The following is a 25566-nucleotide window of genomic DNA, read 5'->3' on the forward strand; positions in this document are numbered from 1 at the left end:
ATTTCGTCCAAATTGCTTAGGCAGTTCACAAGTTATCTCACTTGTACATCAAACAATCATGCATCTGCCATCATCACAAACTATTCATTTGAGGTGTCGCTATGGGTCCCTGCAACTGTACCACATTTGGTTCAAATTGGTTCCCACCTGCACCTCAAACATTCACGTTTGCCATCCTGAATCATTACATACTGCGCCCTTGAGCCATCCCTATGTGTCCCTACAGCTGTAGCAAATTTGTTTTAAATCAGTTAGGTGGTTCACAAGTTAGCCCAATTGTGCCTCAAATGGTCGTGTGTCTGCCATCTTGAATTGGGGTGGATGACATCATCAAAACCATGCTGTTGAAGTGTCCCTGTGCGTCACTCACTATAACTGTACCAAATTTGGTTCAAATTGGTTAGGCAGTCCACAAGTTAGCCCACTTGCACCTCAAACATTCACGTGCCCACCCTCTTGGATCAGGGTGGATGACATCATTACAAACTTTGCCATTGAGGTGTCCCTGCGTGTCACTCACGACAACTGTGCCAAATTTGGTTCAAATAGGTTAGGTGGTCTACAAGTTAGCCCATTTGCACCTCAAATGTTTCTGTGTCTGCCATCTTGGAATGGGGTGGATGACATCATCACAAACTATGCCATTGAGATATCCCTAAATGTCCCTACAGCTGTAGCAAATTTGGTTCAAATAGGTTAGTTAGTTAGTTCATAATTTGTGCCTCAAACATTTATGTGTCTGCCATGTTGAATGGGGTGGATGACATCATCATCACAAACTAAGCCATTGCGGTGTCCCTACAACTGTATATAATTTGGTTCATATTGGTCCAGGCATTGCGAAGTTGATAAGGGAGACACACAGACACACACACACGGATACACAAAGGGAATGCAAGGTGATCTACTGGAAAGTAGGCTAAAAAGGATGTTTTCTAGTAGATATTAAAATCAGCTGGCTCTTATGGAGCCTCACTGGTGGCCTGCTGCTTAACTGCTAGGCAGGGCTGGTCTGGGGAAGACATGGGACCACTCCTGAGGTGAAGTGTGTCAGCAGCAGGCATTTATTATCGCTAATCCTCGCTTTGGATACACTAGCAGCCTGATCCTATGGCTTAACAATAGCTATGATAGCAGCAGAGAAGTCAAGTTACTTACCTGTAATGGTAGTTCTTGTAGTGGTCCATTGTCCTTCACACTAAGGACGTCTGTGCCTGCATAGAAAAGACCCCGGGGAACCTTCTAGAGCTATTAGAGCCTTTTGGCGGTAGATCTGTCCCTACTATAACATGTCAGTCCCTTCAGACATACCTACCTCAGTCCCTGAGCGCCATGATCGGCATAAAAAATGGTAAGTGGCTGCTACAGAGGGGAGGAGGGGAGGTTGTGTGAAGGGCAATGGACCACTACAAGGACTACTGTTACAGGTAAGCAAAGTGACTTTCTTGGTAGTGGTCCTATTGTCCTGCACACTAAGAAGATTAGCAAGCCACTCACCAGGACAGTGGGTGAAGCTGGCATCTACAGAAGAACAGACTCTAGGATCGCTGTCCCAAACTGTGATCTGGTGTGCAAGGCATAATGGCGGAAGAAGGACAATGAACCCTTCCAGGTTGCAGCTCTGCAAATGGCATCCAAGGGAATCCCATGAAGGTATACCATAGAGGTAGCCATAGCCCTTGTGGAGTGTGCTCTAATGGAGGCTGACGGCAATTTCTTTGCCAGAACGTATTCCTGCTTAATAGGGATGTGTAAAATGATTTGGATACAAATCGATTCGTAACCGAATCTAGCTGATTCGGAGACAAAACGTGTATAATAACTTCCACTCAATGAATCCTTATGAGGATTCATTACACAACTTCATTTCTTCTATTCATATTGACTATCTTTTCAACAGTGCCAACTGTCAACTGCCATGTGTGAGGAATTGGGCAAAGGGCTGATTTTTGGTGAATTGTTGGTGGTTTAGTGTCTTTGGGGCAGATTTGGGGCATGAAGCAGGATCTGGGGTGGAAGAGTGGGGTGAAGTGGTAGCGCCTAATGGGTGGAGGCTACCACCCAAATTGCAGAGGGATTGGGAAAAGGGTTGATTTATGGTGAATTGTTGAAGTTTATACATCTTTAAGGTTTTTCCCCATAAGGTACAATGGAGGTGTATCGCTTCACCTTGGGGGGGGGGAGGGGTGGTCTAGAGTGGTGTGGGGTTTCTGGTAGTGCCCAAGGGGGGCAAGGAAGCTACCAGAATTTTTTCAAAGGATTTGGGCAGAGGGATGATTTTTGGTGATTTGTTGAAGTTTACGCATCTTTAAGGTTTTTCTCCATAGGGAATCATGTAGGTTTCAGCAGCCCCATAACTGCACTTTGGGGGGTGCTGGGGTGGCCCAGAGTGAGTGGTGGTGTAGTGAACAGAAGGTGCCAGCTACTCCCATGGGTTTCTAACCCATGGGGTACAGGGTTCTGTTGTTTCTGAGGTGTTCTGAGTGTAGATTCTCTGGTAGCAAATGAGATCTTCAATACAAACCATGAACCCACTCTCATTTGCTACCATAGAATCTACACTCAGAACACCTCAGAAACAACAGAACCCTGTACCCCATGGGAGTACATTTAGCAACCCATGGGAGTGGCTATGTGCACTACATCACCACTCTCTCTGGGCCACCTCATCACCCCCCAAGTGTACTTATGGGGCTGCTGAAACCTTCATTATACTTTATGGGGGGAAAACCTTAAAGATGCGTAAACTTAAAAAACAAATCAGCCCCTTGCCCAATCCCTCTGCAATTTGGGTGGTAGCCTCTACCCATTACCTCTAGCCATCTTATTTATTCATTATTTCTCTGTGTAAACCACCCTGAGCCATTTTTGGAAGGGCGGTATAGAAATTGAATTAATAATAATAATAATAATAATAATAATAATAATAATAATAATAATAATAAAACACTTAACTTAAACCGAGTAGTACCTCACTGCCTTGCGGGTGGGAGTGGGGTGTAGTTGGCACATGGCAGTTGACAATTGGCACTGTCTAAAAGGCAGTCAAAATGAATAGAAGAAATGAAGGTGTGTAACGAATCCTCATAAGGATTCATTGAGTGAAAGTTATTATACACCAAAGCATCTGAACACTTGAAAAACAGTGACCACACATTTTGCTCCATAACTCCACTTCTATAAGGGCTAGAGCTTAGCTTTTTTTAAAAAAATGAAAGCTGGGAATCTGGGGGAATTAATAGGACAGATTCGAAAGCCGAGTCGATTCATATCGCATCAGCTGCAATTCGGATCTGAATCAAATCTGGGGTGATTTGGATGGGTTAAATTTGGATCCGAATCAAATTGGGGCTGTTTCGGATACAAATCGAAACACAGAAAATCCAAATTGCACACCCCTACTGCTTAATTGCAGTAGTGATCCATGCAGACAACCTTTGTGAGAAAACTTGCTTGCACTTGTTAGGGCTAGCATGGCAGACAAAAAAGGAGTGTGATTGTCGAAATGGACATGTGTGATGTAGGTGGAAGGAAAGGGCTCATTTGACATCCAATGTGTGTCAAGGGAAGAATAGTGGAAGACAGATGTCCTGGGAGACATGGTATTGTGACACAACTTTGGGTAAGTACTGTGTGTCGAGTACTGTGTGCAATAGCGTTCTTCATCTGAGGAGGGCGAAAGGAAGAATACTGGAAGACAGATGTCCTGGGAGATGTGGTATTGTGACACATCTTCGGGTAAGTACTGTGTGTTGAGTCTCAGTAACACTTTGTCCTGCTAGAAGGAGAGGGATGGTGGATAGGACCGCAGAGTTCTCAGTTACGAGACATGTCTGACAGGTGATTGCTAGAAGGAAGGCTGTCTTCTCAGTCAGAGGAGTCTCAAGGAGCAGGTAGCCAAAGGTTCAAAGGGCTTGCACATGAGGGCGGGCAGAACCAATTTCAGGTCCTGGGGAGGAGCGAGTCTAGGGGCTGGTGGATGGAAGTGAAGTAAACATTTATAGAATTTCTTAATGGAGTCCAATGAAAAAATGTGGACCCGTGATGTATTAGCAGCAATAGCAGCAAGGTGAACTTTCAATGAGGAAACAGAAAGGTTAGAACTCTTCAAATGTAACAGGTATGAAAGAACAAGCTCCAGGGAAGCTCCCCTGGGGTCAACAAGCTTGGTGGTTGCAAAAAAAGTTTCAATTTTGCAGCATAAGAGCGTAGTGTTGAAGGCTTCCTAGCAGCTGATATGACCTCCCACACTGCTGGGTTTGGATTACTGACGTGTAATCCTCCATGCCGTGAGGTGAAGGCTCCTGATGTCCGGATGAAACACCAACCTGTGATCCAAAGTAAGGAGATCTGGACGGTAGGTCAGTTTCATGTACGGACCATCAGAAAGATCCAGCAATGTGGTGAACTATGCTTGCCGGGGCTACCAGAGGGTGACTAGGATGCAATTGGCAGTCTTCTCTGATCTTCTCCAGCACTGCTGGTATGGGTGGAAGCAGGGGAAACAGGTAGAGGTCCATTTGAGCAGAAAAGCGTCACCTAGAGAGCTGTGGTTGTGATGCACTCTGCTATCAAATTGCTCACATTTCCTGTTCTCTGCTGTGGCGAGAACACAGGTCAATACTGGGTTCTCTATACTGGGTCTATACTGGGTTGGTCTATACTGTGGTCTATACTGGCTTGGCCCCAACGTTTGAAGAGAGATCAGACTATTGTCCTGACCAGAGACCATTTGTGAGACTGCATATGCTGGGACCAACTCAGAGAGTCTGCTAAAACACTTTCCTTCCCAGCAGAAGGCCAAATGGCAGAAAGCCAAATGTGCCACTTGAGGCACCAGTACCTCATGTCCATAACTAGGTGGAACAATGCAGGGGATTTTGTCCCACCTTGACATTCAAGTACAACATAGCTGTGGTATTATCTGTAATTATTAGTACCGAGGTGCCACGTAACATAGGGAGGAATGCCCTCAGTACCTTCCAAATGGCTAGCAATTCTAGATTATTGATATGCAGGTCGCTCTCATATTTGTTCTGTAGATCTGATATGTTGTGACATGTGCAGTGAGTGCCCCATCCCAAGTTGGAGGCGTCCATTGTCCCTGTCATCGTAGTTGGCGGGTATACAAAGGGCCTGCCCTCTAGTAGATTCCTCTCCTTGGACTACCAATGCAAAGAGCTCAGTACGGCATCCAGAATTAGCAGTGACGAATCTGGGCAGTCCTTCTGGGTGCTGAGGACCGACAGGAAACAGTGTTGCAAAGGACACATATGGAGGTGTGCTAGGCATAAGATGCCCATGGTAGAGGGCATGGATCCTAGCATTTTCTGTACAGAATTTGCTGAGTGGCACTTGAAAGCTAGGATTTTGTGTGCCGTGGTCCTGATGTCCACCATCCTCTGAGTGGGCAGGGAGGTGAGCATATCCTGGGAGTCTAGAATAGTCCTGAGCAACTCTGTTGGCCTTGTGGGAATTAGTTTTTACCTTTCCCAGTTTACGCATAGACCCAGTCAGTCCAGAGGCTCAATGTAATCCGAATGTGATTGTGCAAGTCCACTTTGGTCTGTGCTACCAAGAGCCAATCGTCCAGAAATTGAAACAAACGGATGGCCCATTGGTGGAGATGTGCCACGACTGCAGACATGCACTTGGTGAAAACTCTTGGCGCTATGGACAGACCAATGGGGAGTACCTTGTTCTGGTAGACTCTCTTGCCAATGCAGAAACGGAGGTATTTTCTATGTTGTGGTCCGATAGAGATGTGAAAGTACATGTCCTGCAGGTCTGTGGCTGCGAACCAGTCATTACATAAGAACAGCCCTGCTGGATCAGGCCCATGGCCTATCTAGTCCAGCATCCTGTTTCACACAGTGGCCCACCAGATGCCACTGGAAGCCTACAGGCAGGAGTTGAGGGAATGCCGTCTCTCCTGTTGTTACTCCCCTGCAACTGGAACTCAGAGGCATCCTGCCTTTGATGCTGGAGGTGGCCTATAGCCTTCTGACTATTAGCCATTGATAGACCTCTCCTCCATGAAGTTATCCAAACTCCTCTTAAAGCCATCCAGGTTGTTGGCTGTCTCCACATCTTGTGGCAAAGAATTCCACAAGTTGATTATGGGTTGTGTGAAAAAAGTACCTCTGTCGTTCTGCAGGAGGAGTTGTAGAATCTCGTAAAGGGTGGTCATATGAAAGCACCTCAAGACTATGTAATAGTTGAGATAGCAAAGATCCATAATGGGCCTCAGGCCTCCATCTCTTTTTGGGATTGTAAAGTACCTTGAAAAGAAACCTGTTGCGAGACTGGTGTGGACTAGCTGAATGGCGTCCTTCCCGAGTAGGGAGTTGATCACCTGATGCAGGGTTCAGTTCGCTTGGGTATAGCGCATTCCCAAAAAAGGAGGGAGGGTGTGAAATTCATTAGCATACCCCATTTGGATAATAATCAGCACCCAGTGCTCTGTGGTAATATCCTGCCAGGCACCTGTGAATGAGAGAAGTCTGGAGGCAAACAGAGCGTCAGGCTCTTTTGGTGTAGGGGGGCTGAGACCTCGGTTTGGACTTGGTTGTCAGAGTAGACGGCTTACGAGAGGAGCCATACTGTTGGGATCTGCTCCTCTGTTGATCCAGATGGTGAAAAGGGGGAATTGCAATGCCCAAGGGTATTGCTTGTAAAGTACCTTGAAAAGAAACCTGTTGCGAGACTGGTGTGGACTAGCTGAATGGCGTCCTTCCCGAGTAGGGAGTTGATCACCTGATGCAGGGTTCAGTTCGCTTGGGTATAGCGCATTCCCAAAAAAGGAGGGAGGGTGTGAAATTCATTAGCATACCCCATTTGGATAATAATCAGCACCCAGTGCTCTGTGGTAATATCCTGCCAGGCACCTGTGAATGAGAGAAGTCTGGAGGCAAACAGAGCGTCAGGCTCTTTTGGTGTAGGGGGGCTGAGACCTCGGTTTGGACTTGGTTGTCAGAGTAGACGGCTTACGAGAGGAGCCATACTGTTGGGATCTGCTCCTCTGTTGATCCAGATGGTGAAAAGGGGGAATTGCAATGCCCAAGGGTATTGCTTGTTAGATTTCTGTGGGAAGGGCTGGATACCCATTGACTGAGCAGTCATCTTGAGTTTATGAATCCTCTCTAATATGTCATCCATTTCCTTCCCAAACAGATTGTCCCCATCGAAGGGCAGGTCTTCAATATGGAGCTTGGCTTAAGGACCAAGAGAGGTGGATTTCAGCCAGGCACATCGCTGTAAAGCTACAGCAGTAGCCATAGTGCAAGATCCACAGTCTGCCTCATGTCGAGCTGAATGCAGTTGTTGATTTGTAACTTGTAAACCTTCAGACAGAAAGGTCAGGGCAGCTTCCTTCTTTTCCAGAGGGAGTTGCTGTAGGATTGGCTCAAGCTTTTCTAGAATGAAATGTGTATAATGGGCCATGCAACCTTGGTAACTTGATATACAGAGTTGGAGGCTTGCTGTGGCATAAATGTGATTCCCAAAGAAATCCAACTTTTCCCCCATCTGGGTCTGAAGAGGCTGATAAAAGTTTATGTTTTGCACCTTGCTGAGATGATTCCACCACAACTGAGTTAGGCTTGGGGTGTAAGAACAGAAAGGGTGCATCCGCCTGTTGGATCCTGTATAGGTTTTCCAGTTTTTTTGGAAGTTAGCTGGATAGACGCTGGTTTGGACCAAGTAGTCTTGACCACTTCTGTGACCGTTGGGAGAAGTGGCAAAGAAATGGGTGCAAGGGTAGAGGGCTTGAGCAATCCAAAGACTGGGTCAGTCATTCCATTCTTTAATTGTTGAGACTCCAACCCCAAGGCAGAGGCCATGCACTGTATCTGCTCTGAGTAGGGTTTGTACTCCTCTGGGGATTGGACCTCCTCATCCAGGGTACCATCAGGTATTGGGGATACAGGTGGCATATCAGGGTCTCTACTGGGGGATGACATGCCATCTCTGTCAGAGTCACAGTCTGGACCCAAGGGACCCACAGGGGTAGCTTGCTCTTTAATTGGGGTAGGCTTGGCAGGTGGTAGAGGTGCCAACTTATCCTGGAGTTGGTTTTGCCCCTTAGACTTCTCCTTCATACTTTTCTGTCATTTTGACTTAGAATTGCTGCAGTGAGCAGGACCTAGATCGTGATCATCCAGTGAGCAGGACCTAGATCGTGAATGGGAGTCATGCTCACCAGGGTGTCCCTTCTTCAGGTACCAATCCCTCTCCCTTGAGATTTGGAGGACTTCGAACCCGAAGTCAATGTCTTCGGGTTCGGGAGCATCTCTTCTGCCGGCCCCATGCTCAGCAGAACTTCCACAGGAACCGGCAGGGATTTAGAAGCCTCCTGAGGAAGGGGCGGGGAGCTCCCCAGACAAAGACAGATGAGGACATCCCACAGCTTGTACACCAGTGATGATATGACTTGGGAGTGGGTGCTGAGCTATAGAAACCAGGACCTCTCCCACATAAGTGCTCTCAGGCGCGAAGCTCTGTTCCTCCGCACCTGCCTCATAAAAGCCCTGCAAATAGGGCACAGTTCAGTGCGGTGACCCTCCCCTAGGCAGGCAAGGCAGCAGTCATGGCTAGGGATGTGCACGAACCGGTTCGGAGGCCATGTTGGAGGCCTCTGAACCGGTTCGGAGCCGGACCGGTCCAGCACCAAGGGGGGGGTCTACCTTTAAGGGCGGGGGGTAGAACTTACCCCTCCTGCCGCTCTTCCCCCTCCGGCGCTGCAGTTTAAAGCGAAGTTTTTGGGGCGGCAGCATTCCTCGCTGCCGCCCCTGCCCCCGTCGTTGCCCGGAAGTCTTCGTAACAGCAGCACGCATATGCATGTGGCGGTGCGCGCGCGCCTGTCGCCAGCACGCACAGCGGCAACAGGTGTGCGTGCGCCACCACGCGCGCATGCATGCTGCTGTTACGGAGACTTCCGGGCAACGACGGGGGCAGGGGCGGCAGTGAGGAACGCTGCCGCCCCAAAAACTTCACTTTAAACTGCAGCGCCGGAGGGGGAAGAGCGGCGGGAGGGGTAAGTTCTACCCCCCACCCTTAAAGGTAGACCCCCCCTCGGTGCCGGTCCGGACCGGTCCGGACCCATGCACATCCCTAGTCATGGCTGTCTGAGGCTAGTAGCTTTGCAGAACAGGAGGAGCAAGGCTTAAACTGGGGCTTGGCAGCCATAAACTGCCTGAAGCTCCTGAGGGGAAATGGGCAGGAAGCTGAGTGAGGGGAGGGGGAGCTTACCAAAGCAAAGTAACACACAGAAAGGAAAGCAGGATACAACAATATAACAGAAAGCAAGAATAAAACTCAAAATAAAAAGGTATGACATAGGGTGAAGGCTCTACTTTGTTCTCATTCTTTCTTTTCTTATTTTAATAGTTCTGGCCTCAGCAGAAAAAACCCAAGGCAGAAGGTCCTCCAATGTTGCGGAGGTCGGAAAAAGACTGAGGGAGGTATGTCTGAGAGGATTGACATGTCACAGTAGGGGTGCGGCTATCACCAAAAGGCTCTAATAGCTCTAGAAGGTTTCCTGGGGTCTTTTCTATGCAGGCACAGACATCCTTCATGTGCAGGAATATGGGACCACTACCAAGAACAGACTTTGATCTCTGTTGATGCTACATAACCTCCAAATTCATGTTAGGCTGACACAAGGCTCAGCTCCAGTGGTATTGAAAGGCCCATGGGATACTGAATAAAGCACCATCCCTGCTTCCAGCACCAATGCCCTTCACATAGTACAACTGGGGCGTGACTAGGTGAACAATTTAAGAAGCATCTGCACTCGATAGTGTGGCAATTCCTCCTCGCCACTTGGCAGGATGTAGCTTATCAAGTGGCTACATGAACAAAGTGATTAGTTGCTACTCAATAAATGGTTTTCTGTATCCACCCACATGCTCCCTTGGCAGGCAAGCAAGCAAGTTTTAAATGCTGGAATACTTTTAACTGGTCTTAGGTGGTCCTAGCATTCCAGTGTCTAGCACACACCATTTTTGTCCCTCTCCACTGTGTTCAAATAGGTAATTGCTTAAAATTCAGTATAGATCAGTTATCATTACCGTTTCTGAAAGTATCACTGCTTCAGACTGTTGCAGAGAAATATCAGTTGATTTAAATTCTTTTTCCGATATCTCTTGGTGTTTGCTGTTTCTTTTTTCTTTCTTCTTTTCCTTTTTATCTCTATCTAGGTCATCCTTGTCCAACTTATCTTGTGACCTGGAATGCATCTTCTTTGGCAGAAGGGGCTCAAGTACAAACCTGAAGGGTAGCAATATTAATTAAGACTATTAATATATTAATCCAACAGTTTAACAAAGATTTGGCTGTCTTTAAATTTAAATTAGTTCCTGTTGTAGATCAGCACTATGTCATTCCTAATCATGTAACAGATTTATAACTGTATTCATTATAAGTCTTTATTTATAACCAAGTTTATAAGTCAATACACTTTAATTGACATTCCATACAAGTCAATACACTTTAACTCATACTTAAACTTTACATTATTTGATGTAATTGCCGCGTATAACATGCTAGAGATATAGATTTGGATCCAAAAGTGCCCTTCTGCTAGCAGAAAGCCTCTTCCATCCTTCAAAGGCTGATTTGTTTCCAGCTTGGTAGAAGAAAATAGTGGGAGAAAAGTGATACCCAAATCCAGAGACATGCTTCTGTTTCCAAAAGAGCTTGTGCAAGATTTTCAAGACCCTTTTATGCTCCTTTAGGTTTTATATCCTACAACCTGTATCTTCTGCATTCACCCCACATCTCATACTGTAGCAAAATCCTGAATGAGTCGTTGCACTGCATTGTGAGAAGACTTCCACTAGCAATTGCACAGGATGGAATAATACATGTTGTCCGTCCTCTCACAGTTCTTTGGATACAAGCCAGTGATGAATGAAACTTTATTTCAGGTGTGTGCACGCACACAGACATAAAGGACGCATGAAACAATTATGCTGTGTATTTGAAAACACACAGTTGTGTGTGTGAGTGTGTGTATCTCAGAGGCAGCAACTAGGTGTGTGAAGCAGGAGCAGATCCTTCTACAAACGTGCAGGCAGAGCAGATATAATTACAATTATATCTGTAATTGGCTGGGTGAGTTCTAAGAACATGAGCTGTCCTGGGTTCCCCATCATCTGTCACCTCACACTCACTTGCCACCTTCATGGCAGCCCCACTAAGCTCACAGTGCCTGTGTGTGGCCTGGCTTGCCATGCTTTGCCAGCAATGGCGCAGTATGTCTCCAGGTTGTGATGTCGTTGTATTGCACTGCAGCTGGCAAAGCTGAGCAAGCTGGGCCACGCAACAGGGACTCTGGACTCAGTGGGGCTTCCACAACTGAGTGGTGGGAGGCTGCAATAGCAGTGGCTGTGGCCTCCAGGGCCAGCCAAAACAATTGAACATGAGCCAGCACCAACATTGCCACACCACTGGGCACAGCCATCCCCCACATCCACTCACTCACTTACATACTTGTAAGCACAAAAAGGAAAGTGGGGGTGGGATGGAACATCAGATTTGCTGATAAATAACCATTTGAGCTTGTGTTCTACTTCAAAGTGCCCTTTCAAGACGAATGACCTCTTAGCCATGTAGAGTCCCCTCTTCTTTAGCTCTGCAGAATAGCAACAAACAATGAGTGATCCACTCTTTGACTGCACATATCAGAAAGGCCTGTTCTCTGAAGCATTTTGTTTTTAAATTTAACATTATAATTAGCACTGGTTAAGAAGCGTTGCTTGGAATCAGAACTGAGTGCTCTAATAAACTTGAAATAAGAGATGAAATTAGTTGCCTGACCTTGACAAAACCGAAGTTTTGATAATTCTAGTAAAGAAAAGAGGTGTCAAAACCCTAGTCTAAGGATTTTGTTTACTACCAATGTTTAGACACAATATACATTTTTAATCTGACTGCAGATATCAATAACACGGAACCATAAAACCACGGACACAATGAAAAATAGGCATGTTTACATAGTGTAAGACTACATACTCTTCTGGGGTTGATCTTCATGAAAGCCTAACAGAAGAGAGATTTGGAGTACTTAAAAGTTGCTACAGTGTGAATTAGAACACCTACCCATCAGAGCCAGGTCTAGAAGGTGTAGTGTCCGATGAGATTGAAGAAACCGATGCAACAGAAAGTGGCCTTGAAGATGACGGCATTGTGAATGACCTGACCATAGACCTTGGCCGACTGCCTTGTCTATCATCCACACTCAAGGGCTACAAAGAAGTTCAAATATAATTATACTCTTATTAGAGCACAGTCAACGATGTGAATGTCAGACATAATATACAATGGCTTTCTGAGTCCATCATCGCTAAAAATACACATTATTTCGTTCTCATTCACATATGTAGGCACATGCTTCCCCAGCTGGGCATTTATAAGGAAAGCTACATGTACATTAGTCAAAGTCACAGCCATTATTATTGCTTTCTTTCTCATACATATTTATATCATTTAAGTAATCTATATAATGCAAATTGACAAAAATGTTGCAGAAACACAAATATAGTCCTGTGGTACATAAGTTTAATTCCACACATAAACATCAAGGATAAAAAAACCCCACATATTTGGGAATGTGTGTTTTTTTAAAAAAAGGCAGAAAGAACATACAGTTCTGAATATTTATTCAAGGTTTGTTAGCCATTAATAACTGATATATGCACTAAATAATTGAACTCTTCCACCAAAAATAGGAATCCCATGCTGCTTGATCACAGGTAGATTTTCCACCCTGTCAGCTACTAGGAGGCTGATGCTGCACAAGACAGAAAGAAGTGATAAAACGCCATCAGTTCTGACAGGTCTTAGCCGCAGATCAGAGCAATGGTGGAAGAATAACATCTGGGCATAAACTTACCAGTCAATTTCTGAACAATGTTAATATGTGCTACTGAAACAACTGACATATGCACAGAGTTTATGTCAATAACGCTCTTCTTGGAGAAGCATACGATCTTCTATGGCACGGGTGTCCAACTGATCCCCAAAGCAATTTTATCTGCCCCCTGCTGGCTCTACTAAAAATGTTTTTTGAATGTGAGGAACTGTATATGTAATTCCTCCACTTTGGATTTTGTGTGTAATAAGTCAACTTTGTTATCACAACTCTGACCACCCCTGTCCCTCAGATCACTGGCTGAGATTCCAACTAATGAAACACAAATCCAATGGGGAAAGTGTGGTGCAACTTTGAGGGCAAATTTCAACAACTTCCCACTCCCTGAGAAGTATTCTGTGCCACCCAAGAATATGGCACACGTCCCTCAGGAATATATTTTCAGGTGACACAGAGAGGAGAGCTTCCAGGGGAAATTTCTCCACATATGCACTAGCACCAGTTCAGTGTTAGTCTGGAACTCTTCAGAAGCACTGGTGCTACACCAGGACTTACACCAGGACTTTTCTTAGTCAGGATGTCAGCCATTGTCTGGAGAACAGAAGTGATACATGAGAGCAGCTGCCATTTGAACCACCCCCCAGTCTCTGGTGCTAAGTCTTCTTAGGACAAATGAGTGTTGGGAGTGATGCATTCAGTTAGCACTATTCATTCATTCATTTGATTTCTATACCGCCCTTCCAAAAATGGCTCAGGGCAGTTTACAGAGAGAAATAATAAATAAATAAGATGGATCATTGTCCCCAAAGGGCTCATAATCTAAAAAGAAACATAAGATACATACCAGCAACAGTACTGCAGGTACTGTGCTGGGGGTGGATAGGGCCAGTTAGGAACACTAGGAACACTCTTGATCTTTCTAAGGCATTCCAAGCATTCCATGTAGGCTTTATGAAATTAAAAATTATTCGCTGCTCCGTCTATTATGAAATGTGCACAGCAGGTAATTAAATCTGCGATTTAAAAAAATACATCATAGACACGTCGCTCCAGTTTTTAACAGTGACATTATAGATGCAGTGTTAAGTCTTCAGGGGACTTTCTAGATCTTCCATTATAAAAGGGGCACATTTTGATTGTATACATCAGGGTTTCTTAACCTTGGGCCCCCAGATGTTGTTGGACTACAACTCCCATCATCCTCAGTCACAAAGGCCATGTCTGGGGATGATGGGAGTTGTAGTCCAACAACATCTGGGGGCCCAAGGTTAAGAAACCCTGGTATACATTTTTTTTAAAAAAAGAGGTGGAGGCATTACCCACTTTATCCTCACAATAACCCTGTGGGGTAGGTCAGGCTGAGAGATAATGACTGGCCCAAGGGTACCCAGTGAGGCTTATGGGATATTAGTGACACTTAAGCCATTTTTGATTGCTTCCTTGAACACAAATTGTACAAAGCTGTAGATCACAGATCTTTGAAATGACAGCAGGCTTTCATTACTCTGCCTAGCTTCAGTGTTCATACAAGATTTGTGTAGTTAATAAGCTTGAAAAATCTACTCCTCCACGTGGGACCGAATACACAACATATGTCACTATGACAAAGCAGAGAGAACAATACTGAGTTTGTACACTCAAGATTTACAGTTATAAATTTCTGACAAATTTCTGAGTGCATGTATACTTTTTTATGCTAAACTACAAAAGAGAGAATAAATTATACCTAAGTACTTCCAGGTTTTTTAGCTCTTATTATTATTCTACCCGCGATGCACAGCAATTCTAAAGAATATGCCCAGTGCTGATGGAAAGGCTTACTTGACTATTAACATCCTAAGCACTTTAGTTCATTTAGGGAAAAGGAGGAGACCTCAAGGGGCAGAAAAGATATTGTATGACCCAATATATTTCTGATACATAATGCTTTGTCAGGGTTATTCCAAGTCAGCTCTTTCAAAGAAAAAAAGTTTTTATACCCCAGATCCTTTTGAAATAGTATAGAAAAAAGTTCTGATTTATCTTCGAGATAACTGAATTACAATTGCCTCAATAAAGAGTTAAAGTCTCAAAATCATGGGGCAATATATTATTTTCTCTGCAGCTCCTCCTCTTTCCCCCTTTATTTTGCACCTGTGGATCTTCTCCTGTACTTCAGTGTATTTGACAGATGATCACACATGTCACAGAGTATATGAGAATATTCACAGTTTATAAACACATTCTAGGAAGAATGCCCAACAGCTATAACAACTGATAATTTAAAAATTCATTCCAAAGATCAGGAGGAGCACTGTATCATGAGCTTATATCCTTATAGGCAGTGGTACATCATCAAAAATGAATTTCCAATGATATAGATTAAATAACAGTGGTGGAGACACCTGGTTTTGAAAATCGTATTTCCAGCCAAATTGGACTCTCCTTTATCCTCACAACAGCCCTCTAGGACCTATGCGCAGATGTGATGGGAGGAAAAATAGAGAAAACAGCATGTTTCCTATACACTTAGTGTGCGAGCAAAAAGAGAAAGATAATATTGTGTGGTTAAAAAATAAAGTCGCCCCCAAGTCATCCAAAAATGCAAATGCTGCCAGTAAACCCAAATGCAAATGCTGCCAGTAAAGTTGCTGGGGGCTAGCAGTTAGAATGGAGGGAAAGTGGGCCCTAAACTGGGGGAACAATTGGTCATCAAGGATGCAGTGGCAGCATCCTCTAGGCAGCATCCTCTAGCCCAGCCCGCACCACAGCTGGCCAAGATCTTCTGTGCTTCAAAGCAGGCTGTATATTTCCAGGGCAATTATGCTGGGTAAGGGGCTGCCAAACAGAGGAGCTCTGCCATGTGGCTACTGCCTGGATCTTCTGCTGGCTCCATAAACCCAACCCTTTTAAGTTGTGAGGGGAACTGACCATTAGGGATGTGCACGAACCTGTTGGGCATTCTGTTCTTAGAAAGGCCGAACAGGTTCAAAACCCCCACGTTCGAACCAGTTCAAATGTGGGGTGGCTTTAAGGATGGGGGAGGGTGCACTCTGTGTATAAATAGTCCAGCAGGGTGGCAGCATACTTCCTTGCCGCCCCATTGTTTCACGGTCCAGAAGTGACCAGAAGTACCATGCACGCATGTCACATGCATGCTCACAATGCAGGCACGTCACTTCCAGTCAGTGAAACAACGTGGCAGCTAGGTGGCACATTGCCACCCCACCGGACTATTTATACACAGAGTGCCAGAGGGGGAAGCATGTGTGTGTGGGGGGGAGCACGGTGGCAGGGGGGAAGCGCACCATCCCCCATCCTTAAAGCCACCCCTGCCCCACCATTGGCTCAAAGGGAGCCAGTTCTGTGCACATCCCTACTGACCATTTCCATATCTGGAGGGTGAATCAGTCTCTGGCTGAAGCCAGTACAGCTAGAGGTGCACATTCTCCTTCCTAGGGTGTATGTTACTAGTGCTGACTAAAATATTGTTTTGGTGACTATATGGTTTCCGATGGGTGGGATGTATCCTGGTAGTTTTATGAGTTTCATTAAAAAATCACTAGGGGTAGGGGGAGCTTACCAATGCACCTCCCCCCAATAATAAATGCTGTGGCTCTGTGGGTGGCGGCAGCAGCAACAGTAGCATTTTAAATGCTATAGTTGTTTCTGCCAGCCAAATTCCTGCCAGTCCCCGCTGCCCACCCCCCACCCCGGAACACCTACAACATGACTTAATTGCAAATACATTTCAGTGGGGTGGGGGAAATGCAATGGTGGCCCTCTGAAACACTGCTTCCTTTTCCTTGTGAATGAAGTTATGTTGTGATGTAGGTAATGTTTTGTTCATTCCAGGATGGATAAATGGAAGTTGGCAGGATTTTATTTGGGGAAAGAGGCGCATAGGTAAGCTGCCACCACTACCAAAATACCAACATTAGTGAAACTGCCTCTCTTTAAACTACCAACCTCTCTTCCATTTTTTCTGCCTGGGAAAATGACGGCAAAAATTGGGAGGGGGGTGTGCTTTTGGGACCAGCACTAAAGTAAGGCGTACATTTAAATAAACATTCCTTTGAAAGTGCACACAGCATCCCCACTCAGAAGCACATCCACATATATATCCAAGTGCTCATCATACACTGATAGCAAAGCTATGCAATACCGTGCAGAGAAACCATCTCCACTGAGATGCACATTTCGATGGCATCCTCTCTGTGCACTAGTCTCAATGGAATGTGCACATTCTACTGAACACAATGCATCCGGTAGACCCACCCACTATGAGACACACAAGCCTACAAAAGTACCACTATTTCTTCATAGCTCCATACCTGTTAGAGTTCCTTAACAAGAAGCTTTACCAGATAATCAGGCTTGTACTTAACATCAGCAAGCACTCATGGATCAATTCCTGGGTTTTTTTTTTTAAAAAGAAATGAATAAAAGGAGCTTCAGACTAGCTTTGAAGGAGGGACACCATTTCTTCGTATGTCACCCTGACTTCAAAGGGTCAGCGTTTCAAATGGTGCCAGGTAGCACTTGAGTTTTTAATCTCATTCCAAAACTCTTCCAAAAAATACACACTACTTTGATTTAAAAGCAAAGAGGTTTTGCAAACACAACGAATGCAGGATGCTGGAAAATTAAATGATTTTTTTCTTTTTGGTTAGTTCTTAGAGTTATTTGGTCACTAGAAAAATTTAAGAGACACTGTTATGTAGGCTACCACTCTCCTGGGATATTGAAATTAGTCCTGGGAAATGTCACTTTCTGTCAAAGAAAGTCTTCTGCTGAGCTCAAACTCACCATACTTCAAAGGCAGGCTCCAGCATGGAATGGCTGAACTATAATTTATTCGTAGATTAAAATATTTTCAGATTCTGTTGCGACTGGAGTTATCTTTCTCAATACATAATGTAAATTGTCCCCTTTTAGATGTTCAATTGACATAGCAAGAATTATTAAATTGACAGTATTCTTGCTAGTGACTCCTGTTGTGAGTGGATAACTCTTCTCTTCTCTTGTATACATTTGACTCAGACTAGAAATATTAGCACAGATCATGTTTTTTTTTGCCCCACTGTTAACAGTTTTCTCTCTCTCTTTACCCATGTATATATTACACACACCTGCCAGCACTGGACAGATCCCTCAATTTCCATTCTTCCCAAATGCCACCCTTTGATTACCACTAGTTTTTCTTCCATCAGAAATACCCAGATTTTTTCCCCATTGTAGGGGGGAAAAAATCTGTATCTATATCTTCCCAAGTGCCTTCATGTATTTCCTATCCATACAACTGGCATGGCAATACATTGCAAAGTAATTTATATATGTAGAGACATAAGTTTTGGGCGGTATAAAAATATGTAAAATAAAATTAAAGGTAAATGTATTTTTCTGCTGTGCTGGATGTAGCAGTTTGCATCCAGCTTCTTTGCTGCTCAGGGTCTGTCACCCCTGGCTGGCAGCAGCGACTAGCTCTCCTGCCCTTCTACTGCTCTCCCCAGCACCAAACATGTCCTGCTTCATTTCCTCCATTCAAGCATCCTACAGAAGAAATAATGTTGGAATGCCAGAATGGAGGAAATGAAGCATGCAAGTGTGGTGCTGTGGCATGAAAGTGGCTGCTGGAGCAGCTGGTAGTGAGCAGAAACAAGTGAACATTGAGCTGGTGAAGCAGCCAGAAGATGTTATAGGGATCCTGGAGGACATTGCTATGGGAAGAGCAGGGACAGGAGAACATCCGCTGAGAGGGGCTCAGTGAAGGGGAAGAGGGGAAACAGCAATCAAGCCCAGGGGGTAGGGCTGGCATTGGTCTCTCTATGTGTGGGGCAATCACCCAATTTGCAATACTCCAGGGATGGACTTGCTCAGGACCTATCCTGCCTCTGAGCCCTGATAACAGTGCAAAATTCACAGGGGAACAAAAAGGATTCACATTGTCAAACATTTTCAATGCTTCCTAAAATAAAAATCTTTTTGGAAACAACACATTTAAAGAACTACTTACTAGAGTTCTGATACCATATTGCTTTTCAACTTTTTCTTTTAGTTGCTTAAAACATGCTTCCATCCTCTCATGAAATGGCCTAAGTGCTTCTGTTACTTTGTCTCCATGAATTCGGATACCTTCAGTCAGGAATGGAATCTGAAACAAATAATTATATTTTGTTGACATTTTCTGATCTTTTGTCAAAAGAAAGAAAAGGGGGTGGGAGAAGAATGAATTTAATTTAACCTAAACTCTTCTGGAATAACAATGCCAGTAACAACTGCACAAGAATGTCTACCATGTTACTTTCTGTCTAATTGGTTCAGTGCAAGAATGAGATTGTTCATGTCCTTGTGTAGTGGTTACTTCTTTTTTTATTCCATAAAATCTCTTAATTACAGTTTGCGCATTTTCTTGTGCCTTTGAGAGTCTTTCAAAATAAATGGAGTTGTCATGTTTTGAGGCACACAGCTAAATTCATCAGGATGAATAAATATTCCTTTTACATTATGTTCAAAATAATACCTAGGCATACGATACATTACATTAGCATGCTGATGAACGCTGACTCTCAATCTGCACTATCAATGTCAACCCTAACAGATTTCAATAGAATAAATAGTAAAGAAACAAAGCCTGTTTATGGTTAACAAATGCTATATATGACCCTTTGTACCACACTGAATGAATATACACACACACACATGCACACACACACACACACATTCTATTGAAATTTGTACACATCAGGATTTGTTCTGAAAATGTAGAGACCTACATGGTAAATGCTGGTAGATTTTAGCAGTGGGCAAGATAGGGATGGGAGAAGGCAATATTAATTCTGTTTTATAATTGAAAATAATCATTCCTGTGCAAGGCTGCTGTCACAAAATATCCATGCCAAGGTAAGATTACATAATTAGTTCATAGTGTGGAGGTATAGATGACCTTTAAAATATTTTAGGAGAGATATTTCATTCTCAAAGCTACAGACCTCCTATTAGTCTCCTCTCTCTCTCAGTCTAAAGAGGAGGGGGCAGGGAACACCTTATTCAAGATACATGATTTCAGAGTTTGGTATTCTTCACAGCAATCAAGCTAAGATGCTTCTTCTTAATAATTCATAATTAAACCACAATACTGATTAAAAAGAGATTTTTCTAACATCACTGAACTAAATGAGCAAATTTTCAAGTAGAGAAGATAAAAAGTATAAAACCTAACAGCATGTGAACAAATTCGAGGAATTTTGTCAAGATGGAATCCAGAATACAATGTGTTTTGTTGACATTTAGCAGAACACAGCTGCTGCTCTCTTGGCACTTCTGAAGGGGAAGACTGGAGGAGCACAATATTTCTACTGTAGCCACAGTTATTTATAGCCCATATGGATTTGTTCTTGGCAATAAAAAAAAAAACCAACATAAAAATTGCCACTTTCCAACTCCTTTGATTTGAACTAATGAAGCACAGTTGCTTTAATCACCAAAGAGCAACTCCTAGCTATTTTCCGTATGGCAATTAAATGCAGGGTGCTGCAATTTATTATTACTATTATTACTATTTGCCAGCTTTGCATCACAAGAGAGACTAGATTACAAAGGATACAATTTCTGCAGGGTCATTGTACTTAAGTAAATGAAGGACCAAGTTTCCCAGAAGTGATGCATTTCACTATTGCTCAAAAAAATTGCAACAGCAAAAGCTAAAGAAACACTTCATAGTAGGATGGGCATGCAGCCCATTTGCATGGTCAGCAACACCATGCGCGGGAGCCGAGTGGGTGATGGAGCCATGCCGCTGTGTGACCGCCGCTGCAGGCAGCTTCCTGTGGTGGCGGAGGTCCTCCCCAGCAGACCACGCACATATGGCAGCATGGCTCCATCACCCACTTAGCCTCCGCGGACGGTGTTGCTGACCATGCCAATGGCCTCTGTACCACTGGAGAGTGTGACAGAGTGACGGAGCAGTGTTGCTGCTGCGTGTGGGCTGCTGGGGAGAGCGCTGCCACGGCAGGACACTGCCTGAAGTGGCGGTGACACTGGTTACTAAGGAGTTACTAAGGAGCTGGTGGCTTTACTTTTAAAGGTGCTGCTCACTGCCCCTCCAGGGCCACCTCAAACCACTGGACTGCAGACAGGTCCCAATTTGGATTGCAGATCAAACTGCCCTCTGTGCACACCCCATGCACACAACCCTGAAACATGAGCAATCATGACAGATGGCATGCCAATATAATTTAGATTGAAAGGTCCTTGGAATAAAGACCTGCCTTTTATTAATGTTACTCTGGAAATTATTTTAAATGCAGTATTATTTTTCATTTTATGCAATTACATCCAGTCATTCAATATGTGTATTCTCAAGGTGGCTAACAATATGCCAATAAAATAGAACAAAAACAATAATGGTACAATATAAATAGATTAAAAAATAAAACAGCAGAGACCTAGCAGCATAAAATTACAGGAGATTAAAAACTGTTTAAAAAAAACAAAACAAAAACGACTCCTTACAAAGCCTGGGAAAATCAAAACATCTTGATACTGAAAGGATAGCAGCATATTTGTTTATTTTAAAACATTTGTGTCCTTTCTTTCTTGCCACAAGCAATCTAGGTGAACCTCTCTGAGGAAAGGATTCCAGACTGGGAACTGTGAGGTTTTGCATTTTTTAGAATTGCTTGTTAAATTTATTTATTGTGTTTTGGAATGTATGTTCATAGCAATGTGTAAGTCTGTGCAGGAGGTTGATTGGTAGGGGCAGCAGTAGTGAAACCCCTGCAGGAGAGACAGGGAAATCTTGCTTGGAATACAGGAGAGAACACAGCGTTAGGTAGAAATGACAGTTATACAAAGCAGTTGGATGACAATTAGTCAGAGAGTTAAGATGGGGAGTAGGTGAGCTGGAGGTTTGGCTCAAGGAACTGTGAACAGGAGGGACTTCTCTGGAGAATAGAGGATTAGGGAGAGATGGGACAAAACTACTCTCTGTTACCTATCCTGACTATTACCTGTTCAGGAAAACACCTGAAACACACACTTGGTTAAATGAATTGCCCTTGCTTTCTGCTGGCACGTAGCTTCAACAGGGTGAGTTCACATAACCTGCTGTGAATCATTAAGAATCTCAGGAGGTTTCCATTGCACATGCGCTCCCATGCCATTGTCCCATTCCCATGTCATCTGAATCTGCCCAAGTCTATTTGGCGACTGGTGAGCTCAACTTGTTACTGACTCTAACCTGAGGTTTGTAACCAAGGGCTGAAGTTGGCTTGACAAGGCCAGTAAGAAGTCAGGTTGGAATGTTGGAATGTCTGATCCTGCCTTGAGCAGGATCAGACAACATGCCAGATAGTATCTCACACACCATGGAGAAACCTCCAGTCCCCTCTCCTGGAGCTCTTACCAACTTGCAGCAGGTCACGTGAACCTGTCCACAGTGATGATGGGAAGGAATATGGTTATATATTTTATAGTGATGATGGGAAGGAATATTTCTTCATGTGTTTGTGAAACAAGAATGGCATCTAGCAAATTAGCTGTACTGGCAAATTAGTAAAACTGTCTGCATTATTTCATAGCAGAGTTTTGAATAGTATTAAAAAACAATATGCCAGCATCATAACTCAATCCACTCTTCTACAGAGTAGCAGTACTGAAGGCTCTAGTTTATTCTACTTGTTAACAGGCCAACAGAGTCTGTCAAATGAAAAATTTAAATAATCCTTGAGAGGGTGAGAAGTTCAAACCAGCCATATAGAAGACGAAAAATTCAACACTTTCTTCCTTTCCAGACTGCATCCGGTCTGTCTAGCCCCGTTTTCATTAGTGCTTCTCCCTTTGAAATAAAAATAACATTCTCTGCCTTTCTGGAACAGATGAAATACTTTTCAGAAAGGTTTAATTTTTGGTACTCTGGTTTTATATTAAAAAATAATTATTATGTCTCCCCTTCAGCTGTGGAAGTTTCAGAAAAGTGTTTGTTTCTATATTAGCTATAAGTAAGCAAACCTGGAAATACCCAAGATATAAGAAAATGATGTGCATGTGTATTAAAACAAAATCACATGTATCATTGATATGTGATATGTACATTTAGCAATAATATGTACATTTTGTTAGCAAATTAATTCTCTTTTGGGTCAATAGTGTGTCCACAAACACCATTAAAATTCATTTCTAACATAGTTATTAGGGCCAATGACACAGAGCTGACATTATGTTACTCTCCTGGGAGCAAATTATTTTTCTCTATAGGAATCAAAACTCCTAAAATCCAATCTATTGTAAAAGCTTACAGGAACAAAAAGTCAATAGAATTTCAGGGGACCACACTAGTTTTTGTTCAGCAGAACTTTTATGATCTGCAGAGAATTTCTGAATATTATATCTTAGCTTTCTCCAAGGTCCAAAATATAGGCCTTTGGAAATTTATATTATTCCTTTTATAATAAAGGACAGAACTGAATAGAAAGCAATACATATATAGTAACATTTTTTTAAAGCAGTCAGTCACATCTGTGAAATGCAGCATAAAAATATCCTGAGGCCATACATACAATATTTGCATATAAATATGCAACAGATGCTGGAATTTACTTTTTAGGTTTCTTCTCCAATATCTCAATTATTTGTTAGGAACAAAAGAGTTGTCCTTCACAAAGGCTACCCTACTTGAGTTTCAAAATTAAGCAACTGTCGGTGATCAAAATCCATAGAGATGCCAATGAACTGTTCTCTCTAATAAATGCTATTTTTCCTCAGTTTTTTAACCAACTGTAAAGAAGAGTAACATTTCACAGACTCTCTACTTTACATCGGGGTGTAGCAAGGTTGGAGTGGGCCCAGAGACAAAATTTTAAAATGGGCTCCCCCGCTCCCCCACTCACTGCTACAGTGACTCCATTAACCATTTGTACAAGTCTACTGTTTAACAGAAACCACCTAATGGGTTAAAGTTTACCTTTTATTTTTCGGGGGGGAATTAAGCCACACAGGAGGACTATGACCACAACTAACCCACACAAAGTTTAAGCTTTGCAACAGGGTTTACGTTCACACAACACACACACACAGTACACACACACAAAGACGAGAGAGAGAGAGAGAGAGAGATTTGTATGTAAAAATAGAAATCTCAGGGTCTCTGTCTCTCCCAGCCAGCCCTCTCCTTACCATACATGCAACCTCCTCCTTCTCCACCAGCGCTTCCTCTGCCCCGGCTGCTGCCTCTGCTCGCCGCGCCTCTCCCTGGCAAGGGGACTCTCCCTGCCAAGCCAGCGAACTCTCTCTCTTGCGTGCACACACACAGGCTTCACACGCGCACGTGAGAGAGAATGGAGACAGGGAAAGAGGGCAAGGATGGGGCAGGAGGCTTGAGGGGAGAGAGGCTGTAGGCTTTATGAGAGGAGCCACCCCATCCCGCCAAACCTTCCTGCATTTACTTTAAATTTCTGCTACCACGCGGCCAAGGGATGGCTGCAGGTGTGTGTGTGTGTGTGTGTCAGGAGTAGTCCTTCTCTCACCCCCCAACCCCTCCAGTCTGCTCCAAGTGAATGCCTTCTGAGGACATGCTCTGCTTTAGGGCAGGGAAACCCTTTTCCTGCCAGGGTTTTTTCAGTAGTGGAAGATTTCTCCTCTCCCAGGTCTATCCTGGTGGAGACTCACTGGAGCTAAGGCTCCTCCCTGCCTGGAGTCAGCTTTCCCATCAACACTGCCCTGCCACCTCTCAAATAACCACCTGGTGCCACTCACAGACTCTCCAGCCTCCCGCTTTCTCCTTCAGCTGCACACTGAACTCTTTGGCTGTTGCAACCACATTGGCCAGCTGCCTGTTTGGCCTCACATCCCTCTGCTGAAAGCTCTCTCTGCACTGAGGACAGGCAGCGTTTGTGGGCAGCTTCGCCCCCCAGCACTGAGCAATGCAGGCTTGGTAGAAATTGTGCCTGCAGTCCAGAGTCACTGGATCGGTAAAGAAGTTCAGACAAATGGGGCAAGTTGCTTCCCCACGCTGAGAGTGGCGGCCATAGCTCAAACTCCACAGCAGACTGAGTTTCGCTTTTCTATCTGCCCCTCCTGCCCAGGCGAGACTTAGCTGCAAGCAGAATAGAATGCTGCTCTTCCCCGAACTGCTTGAAAGGAAAAGGCTATAGTAATGGGGACAAATAGGGAAAAGCAGGCCGTGGAGCAGCTGCTTTTTTGCCAGGGATATAGACACAAGGTGGTGGGAAGCTGGTCCTGAGCTTCTTGTGCTACTGCTGGGTCTGTGTGCAGGGACAGAGTGGGAGGCGCAAGAGATAGAAAGAGAGCATTCATAGCAATGTGAAGATCAATCAAGAGACGTGCTGGGGCCAAACAGCAAGGCGTGAGATCACCGCTGCTGCGGCGTAGTTGGGGAGAGAAGGGCTACTCCTGGCTCACCCCCCGGTAGCCATCCCTTGGCCGTGCAGCGGCAGAAATTTAAATATTTCCCCCCAAAAATAAATACACATATTTTAAAATAAAAATACACGCGCGAGGGGTCATGTGACATGTCTCTGGGGGTGGGGCTCAAGGCGGAGGGGGGGAGACAACTGCCTCCCCTTACCTAATAGTAATTACGCCCCTGCTTTACATATACTGGTAAATTGATTCATACATGATTTTCATTGCTATGCATTTGCCACAATGACTGTATTATAAATGCTACAGACTCATTACGAATATGATGAATA

At 44.1% G+C, this 25566-nt stretch overlaps 1 protein-coding gene across 4 annotated transcripts in view; it reads right to left on the bottom strand.

Moving 5' to 3' along the window:
- The window catches only part of DOCK1 (dedicator of cytokinesis 1), a 645511-nt gene that overhangs the window by 23125 nt on the left and 596820 nt on the right, over positions 1-25566 (bottom strand). For all 4 annotated transcript variants that reach the window (XM_053305327.1, XM_053305329.1, XM_053305326.1 and 1 more), the window contains exons 47-49: positions 18870-19007; positions 12103-12248; positions 10071-10269 (exon numbers count right to left, since the gene is read on the bottom strand). In XM_053305327.1, coding sequence (XP_053161302.1) covers positions 10071-10269; positions 12103-12248; positions 18870-19007 — 483 coding nt within the window. The remainder of the gene's footprint in view (positions 1-10070; positions 10270-12102; positions 12249-18869; positions 19008-25566) is intronic.

This window comes from Hemicordylus capensis, chromosome 3 (assembly GCF_027244095.1).
Source record: "Hemicordylus capensis ecotype Gifberg chromosome 3, rHemCap1.1.pri, whole genome shotgun sequence".
In the NCBI taxonomy this organism is placed as follows: domain Eukaryota; kingdom Metazoa; phylum Chordata; class Lepidosauria; order Squamata; family Cordylidae; genus Hemicordylus; species Hemicordylus capensis.